Source organism: Poecilia reticulata, linkage group LG6 (genome assembly GCF_000633615.1).
Source record: "Poecilia reticulata strain Guanapo linkage group LG6, Guppy_female_1.0+MT, whole genome shotgun sequence".
Taxonomy (NCBI): Eukaryota; Metazoa; Chordata; class Actinopteri; order Cyprinodontiformes; family Poeciliidae; genus Poecilia; species Poecilia reticulata.
The window spans coordinates 18,705,822-18,713,638 of record NC_024336.1 but is presented as its reverse complement, the minus strand read 5'-3'; the positions used below and the strand labels follow the sequence as shown (position 1 = coordinate 18,713,638).

The window sequence follows — 7,817 nt, the reverse complement described above, 5'->3', positions numbered from 1 at the left end:
TATATGCAGTGATGACATACATTTGTGCAAAAATAATTTCTTTATGAAGTTGAAACAGATCTAAGTAAAGAGTTACAGTTCAGTGGCAGTAGATGAGCATTTCTAAAAAGATTACATTATTAGACAAAAATTTGAGGTGGAAAATCCAAAGACTCAAATTATATATTTTTTGTATGTAAAGAGATGTTCAAAAAAAGGTTTCAACCACAACATTTAAGAAAGTTCCTGACCTCAAGATTAATCTGTACTCCAGGTTGTTTACATGACGATTAACTCTGCATATACAGCTGTTCTGCACTTCAGCATTTTAGTTAACTACATAGCTATTTTCAGATCATGTTTTTGTGAAGGTTTCAYTATGTTATCTATTTAATGTCCAACACCAAAAATGAACAGCAGTCTTATAAATGGTTGCCTCTGTCGGAGCTGTATAATAAAATAAATCCTTATTGCAGATTTGAAATGACAACACAAAAAGTTGCATTTAGCAACTCRCACTGGACTTTTGTTGKAGTTTTATGAATGATTATTCAAACTTTAAGCAGAAATTATGACTTGCTTTAATATTAAATTAAGCTTTTAYCTTAACTCCATTGTCAAACTAGAGGATTGTAAAGTGAAATCTGATTTTCTCTCTAAGCTCTCCAACACATMAAAACTTATTTTGTGTAGACATGTTTTTTTAATTTGCCAATTAAATGGACCAAATAATGACAAAAGTGATTTTAACATCATCGCCAATTATGCACCAAAGCCTTTGTTCCCAAACTTAATTTGTTTTTGTCTAAGCTCAAAATAAAATGCATCACAGAAAATKTATTTATAAGGAGTTTAATTTTTATGTATTGAGTAAAAGTGGGAACTGATCRGTTGGTAATTGGCAAATTTTGAGCATAGCTAAATTGACTTCATAACAACTATTATCCTTAATAATTTAATTATATTCTTGCACTATATAGTGTTCTTTWTTCATTAGTGTCTGGGCTGGAAGAAGGGCAGAGAAAAAAAGGAGAAGACATGCAGCAAATAGTCCAGGAGCAGGAATTGTGCTGGGGGCCACTGCATCCTGACTTTATCTCAGGCTGATGTTAGCATTATGCACGTACTAGCTTTCAAAATGGTAAAATACACACAACAACCAAAAATATGTCAACACACATTTTATTAATGCATTAAAATGTAAAAAGTAGAAAAACAAAACAACAAAAATATCCAAGACAGATGTCCGCAGGATGAAAAAAAACGATTCTGGACAGACCACGTGATATGCAGAGAAGTCAGTAATCAGTAACTCAATTTTGCAATTATCAATCAATCACTCAATCAATCAATCAATCAATCAATCAATCAATCAATCAATCAATCAATCAATCAATCAATCAATGAACTTTTCCTAGTTAGATACAACATAAAGCACTTCACAGAAATTAAAATCAAAGCATACAGATGACAATAAACGCCAGACATTGCTACACTTTCAAAACAATATATTTAATTATCAACAGAAGAAAATTGTGACATGAAATTAGAACTTGGGTAACATAGCGATGCTTCACTTGAGAAAACAGACATATTTAYTCACTAAGACACTTACTATGAATGTATTCAACCATAAGTATAATAACATATATGTTCCTTCATTTATGAWGACATTAAAAAGGTAGTAACATAAAGTTCAAAGTAAATAAGATCAAAAAGCAATAGAATTGAAGATAAAAGTGATCAAGTGTAAGGAACAGATAGAACAAAAGATACACAAATAAAATGAAATAAAACAGGAATAAATCTGAAGTAAAATGATTAAAATTCAACTAAAAGTCAGGCTGAAAGGCTACAATAATGATCTCAGTCTCAGATGCCCTGAYGTCTACAGGAAGGTGAGGACTGTAGAAAAAAAATCAAAAAGCCTCATAGTGAGTTTTAGGTACTAAAACCAGTACTACTTCTAAAAACATGAACACAAATCTCCACCTGGTTAAATACTAAGGAAACCCTTCTACATTCTCCATTTACATTTGCTTACCAGCACATACATAAACTCTTATGTGTGTGTGTTTATCTGAATGTAAGAGGCTTCTATGAAGCTCGGGCTTGAGCCGACTGCGAAAAGCGGATCATGTGGTGAGGAGATGGATGGCTCCGAGCCCACTGCTGTCTTCCCTAATTGTAAAATATTAGTTACATTAGTCTCTGGCCTGTGATTAATGGAACTTATTTGGAGGTTGCCCTCTCTCGGACCTCCCCTCTCCTTCTGGTAGGGGGTGGGGGGGAAAGAGGGAGACAAGGTGGGATGGTAAGTAAGGTAACAGAGACGGAGAGAGGGGGACGCAAGCAGGGTAACAAGCAGCTAATGTGGACATAAGGCCTTTTGGCTTCTTATAAACTCAGTTTATGAGAGGCTGCAGACTTGTTCCCACTGTCTATATGCAATCACAAAGTATTTAACAAGACTGAGGAAAATCTGCTCGGTTTATTAAGTTACACCACATGTGTGAAATCCGAGAACGTGAGATGAAAGTGACGTGCCAGACCCAAATCACAGAATCAAAAGTGTTTATATTTCCTCAATTTTTTTTTTTTTTCATTTCCAACAATAGAGTCTTGTGGAGGTTGACGTGAGTCAGGTGGGTTGCAAATTGCTCTCAACCCGAGTTTTCTCCTACTGTTATCCAAACAGTTTCCACACAAACTCCTCTACGCCACCCCGATAACATTCAGACGTGTCAGACCTCATCCTCTCTTTGACTACTGTGTGGAAATGTGTGTGTTTGTGTGTCCTTTACGGCCATCAGGTTATTATACACCGACAGATGGGGCATTACCTTTTATTGCTCGCACCTTCTGTGWGTTTTCCCACTTTTCCCCCCCAAAAACACCTTTTTTATGTAGATGTGAAAGTGAGTGTTCAGCTGCGTGCAGCTGTCTCCCCTCCGATGAGGAGCATGATAGAGAGGAAGAGGCGAGGGTGGGGGTGAAAGGGCTGAGACAGCCCTCAGTTTTTGGGAAGTGAAGTCAAATGACATCAGCACATAATGGTTTACTGTAACCATGAATCACAGAAAAAAAAAAAAAMACACTGCAGTGTGAGACAGAGGGGAACAGAGAAAGTCGTTATGTGAGGTAACATTTCAAAAATAGCACTGCGGTGAACAAGGACACTTGGCTGTCTAGGTAGAAAGGTAAATGAGTCAGCCGGCTGCGTTTTTGTTTTGATCTCAGCTGCACCTTCAGGCTTCGGTGTCGTACAGGTTTCTGCTGAGGCCACAGTCAATACTGGAAGCTATTAACGGTATGCGTTGTTGTTTGTATCTTAAGGGTACATGGTGTGCTGCGTCATGTAGCTTCACTTTTGTTTGCTGCGAAACTATGTAGCAGGCACTAAGGAGGTGGACAGACAGGAAGTTTTGGCATGCATTTCTGCCCAGCTGCAGACGTCTGTCATTCCTCAGCTCAACACTTGTGTGCATGTTTATTTATCTGTGTGTGTGTGTGTGTGTGTGTGTGTGTGTGTGTGTGTGTGTGTGTGCGTGTGTGTGGACATGTGTGTATTTTTACTCGGAGCAGGAAATGTGAGCGAAAACACGCAGGCCTTAGAGTTTCATTGTATGCTAATTTTCAAGTGATTAACAAAAGTTCAGTTTAATTCGTCCTTCACTCATAATACACTTAGTTAAAATGTTTTTGTTTTTCTTTTACCGTAAATATCTAAAAAGGTGCAATTTCCCTGTTGCTTGTTCTGCCAACATGTTATTGTCACCTCAGTAGGAAGACATTTCATGCATATTCTTGGCAGATATAAAAAAAACCTCCCGTTTCCTTGTGTGCCATGTTTTCCTACTTCCTTTTCCACCTGATTCACAGTGGATTAAAACAATATGTTTCTTGTTAAAGCAATTTGTCTTTGTTCAAAAACAAAGAAACTTTATGTGGTTGATTGCATACATCCTTCAAATTAGTGACACGTGTTGTTTTGCCTAGTGATTGATTTTATCGCACCATTTTTCCCCCCCATGCTTTCTATTCTCATCACTGCACTGAAACTGCCCTGGTCAAAGTGTTCATTGATATCCACATAAATATAGACTGTGGAAGAACCGCGCTGACGGTTCTGTTGGACTCCAGAGCTGCATTTGTCCCAACAAGATCTAGAGAAACCAATCTAGAGAAATCCWGTAAAAGTACTTTTGTTTATAAATTGTTTATAAGTTTATAAATTGCTGGATGGCTTAGCACCAAAGTACATTATAGTCCTGTTGTATCAACCTTCCAGAGCACCCAGTCTTCTGGTTCAAGTCTACTCTGCATCCACAGAACCAGAACCAAACATGGAGAACTGCATTCTGGGTTTTTTTTTTTTTTTTTTTTTTTTTTTGTATCACCAATCTGGAACAAACTCCCAGATTGGTGGCAGTTTGTTCCAGCAATCTCAAGGCTAAAAAACACCACCTGCTTAGAGTTGTCTTTGATTAATATCAACAACTAGAACAATGGTCAATATATTTGATTTATATTTGATTAGTATTATTCTGGGAGATTTTGATGATTAGATTTTACAAAATGTAATGCTTGTTGCCTTTTTCATAACCGATGATTAAAAACTGAGTGATGCAGCATTATCATTAGACTCTTTCATAGCAGCTATAGCTTAAATCTAKTCACTCCTAATTCTGTAGACATGTTTAACCAGAAGAAAACTACAACCAAAGATTTATAATTTASTTGAAGAGTAAATTCAGCCTCATTAAAAATGTAGCTGCCACACATTTGAAATTTATTTTGGCGATGCAGAGACATTGACTTGCTTTTGAACAGCCAACAGCGAGTCTGGAGGAGCTGCAGAGATCCATGGCTCAGGTTGATCATTTCTAGCCATGAAAAGATGCAATCTGTGTTGACAGACCGCACTGTAAGCTCATGGAAGATGGGATGAAATCAAAAAAGAAGTTTTTGGSAAAATTGACAAAAAACTAACACTGCCCACAATCCTGAACATGGCGTCAGCATTTTGCTGTGAGGATGCTTTTTTTTCCAAGAGGGAATGTGAAACCAATTAAGAGTTTATGCAAATGGGCACTGAGCTAAATACAGCGATGTGCAAGAAGATAGTGAGGAGGGGCTTCGCTTTTCACTAGGACAGGGGCAATAAACATAAAATCAGCGCTATGTTGGAATGGCTTTATTTAATGGACAACCATGTTTAAAACTAAAGCACCTTAAACATTTCAGTTTTTTATTTGCATAAAATGTATAGAACCATGTTCCTAATGCTCAACAATTATACAAAACTTTGTGTTGGTTTACTGCATAGAGTTTGAATAAATGAAGTTTATGGTTAACATAACAAAATGCATACTAGTTCAAAGTGTAAATATTTTTGCAAGACACTGTAAGCTGTTAGTTACTTCAGAAGCTGAAATGCTGAACAATAAAAGGTGATTTTTTTTTTTGTACTAATGTGCCTTTTTTTGTTTTCTCCGTGCTCCTTCTCCTTGTTTCCAGCTCGGAAGCCATTCCAGTGCAGGTACTGCCCCTACAGTGCCTCCCAGAAAGGAAACCTGAAGACCCACGTCCTCTGCGTTCACCGCAGGCCCTTTGACAACAGCCTGTACCCCGACCGCCGCCTACGACGCTCGCACACGCCCCAGGCCCCCTCCAGATTGTCTCTGGGAGTCACAGAAGATGGTCGTGCGTCAGGGAGGGACCAGATCAGTGTGACATCGCTGTGTGGGACTTGATGCTGCCATAGCAACCCGAAGATACAGACAGACATGATAACTGTTTCAGCCTCACCTTGAAAGGGTTAAGATGATTGAGATTGTTATAAAAAAAAAATGTTAACGACCAACCTTGATGTACATTCCAGTGTTTACTTGAAGAGCCACAGTACGTATTTATCTGTAGCAAAAGAAGCTGCCTATAATAATAAAGTCCATTGTGATGTGAAAGTGTAGCAAATGTACTCGGTGCTGTTTATTTTCTCCAAAGTGTCCACATGATTTGCTCGTGTTTATATGCATCTACCGGTCCAACACTTGCCTGACACTAAGGGTATATCGCTGCAGCCCAAAGCTCTTGCTCTTTCATCCAGTAAATACCCCGTGTTGCTTTTTTTTTGTTGTAAATATTGTTCGATTTCCCTTCCAGTCCACAAGTCTTGTCTATCTGTCAGGATGTGGTGCCAGATGTTCGGCCTTTAATCGCAGCAGATGTAATGAAGTAGAATGTTGCACATCGGAGCTTCCATTTGTTCTGGATTCCACTCCAGGGAGAAAGCCTCTCTCACATATAATTATTACCCATTAACTCCTATGCTTCACGCCCTCGTGCTGGAACAATGCTCAATTAAGGGGAACCACGGAAATGGAAAAAAAAAAAAAGCTGCAGAGATTCATTGATAGCACATTCAAATGGTTTTTATTATTTTCTATTCTTTTTTTTTCTTCTTTTTTTTTTTTTTTTAAAGTGGAACCACCCATGTGTGCATAAGCCTAATGTACTAGCTAGTAGAGCACAGGCCTAATCAACACAGCTATTGTAAGCTGCTGCTGCCATGTATGGTAATTTTAGCATGATGTGCGCTGCCTCAGCTTCCCGTGCCAGTAGCCTGCCTGTACACCCAAAGATCACCTTGGGCAGCTGTGTGCCTGCTCAGCCGGGCCCTTGTAGCCACAGCGATGTGACTTTGACTGACAGCCCGCCTGACAACTCCATTCATGCGCCACCTGCTAGMTGTCAATCACAGCGGCCATCCTGGGGCTATTGACGGAGCTGTCAGCCTGTGTGAGATGTGTCTGTCAAAGCCCACCCACTCTGCCACTCTGTCTCCCTGCCTGGGCAACCTGACGTTCGTTTACTGTCCTCCTTCCACCTCTCTTTCCTTTCCACCTCCGTCTCTTTCTTCCTCTGGCAGTCTGTCTGTCTCCTGCCTGGCTCCCATCAGGGATACGACAGCCCCTTAATCCCCGATCCAATCACAGATTCTTTGGATACACATTTGTCATCCCTAAACCCTCTGGTTTTTGTAATGGAGTGCTTCACAAACACTTATACAGACCTGATATACATGTTTTTATTTCTGCCTCYTGTTTCAGTCCTCCTCGACGCCACCGCGCTTTCTCTCCCTCCTTTGCGTTTCTCTCCCTGCCGTCCTCCTCCTGTGCTCATTCACCCTTCATCTCTCACTCCGACAGTTGACAAGGTCTGGGCCTCCAGCTGACTGGAAAATCGGACGCCTGTCATACCTGTCAATACTGTTTTAAGGCTGTGCCAAAGTGGATCAGGCCAGAACGGTCGATCTTCTGATTTGACCAAGGTCACAGAGTTTTTGTGGCAAGATGAGGGGAAACTCTTGAAATTCTGCAACTCGTGCCCCTCCAACAGCCCTCTGGATATGGATCATCCCTGAAGCCTCATCCTGTCAAACCTCCTAATTAAGCACAGTTTCCCTTAAAGCAAGGCCGCTTAATTAATGCTGGGGAACTTTGTTAATTACTCTTAATGGTGATGAATGCTTTAGTTAACGTCTCGCTGCCACTATCAATGTCATACTCAGGTTTTTTGTACATCAAAAGGGCCCATCTCTCTCTGTGGAGTTCAACCTGTATTTTTTTATTGGTTTGGTTTTAATTTAAAGTCCATGGTTTACACTGTATTACATCGACCTCTAAAATGATTTTCACCTCGGAAAAGATCTGTCAAAAGCATTAGTGTCAATTGATCTTTTAAGATKAATTTGTGAATGAATGAACTGAACTTTCATGGCCAATTTCTGATCTCTGGGTTTTGTAAACCTAACCAATCTTGACTGATTACAATTT

The 7,817-nt window shown here is 39.5% G+C and overlaps 1 protein-coding gene across 1 annotated transcript in view; it reads left to right on the top strand.

Annotated features, from left to right (window-relative positions):
* LOC103466356 (zinc finger protein 536-like) overlaps positions 1-6,255 on the top strand; it is a 23,035-nt gene extending 16,780 nt beyond the window's left edge. The window contains exon 4 of the mRNA XM_008411869.2: positions 5,500-6,255. Within this exon, the coding sequence (XP_008410091.1) occupies positions 5,500-5,735 (236 nt within the window). The 3' untranslated portion in view covers positions 5,736-6,255. The remainder of the gene's footprint in view (positions 1-5,499) is intronic.
* The last annotated feature ends 1,562 nt before the right edge of the window (positions 6,256-7,817 follow it).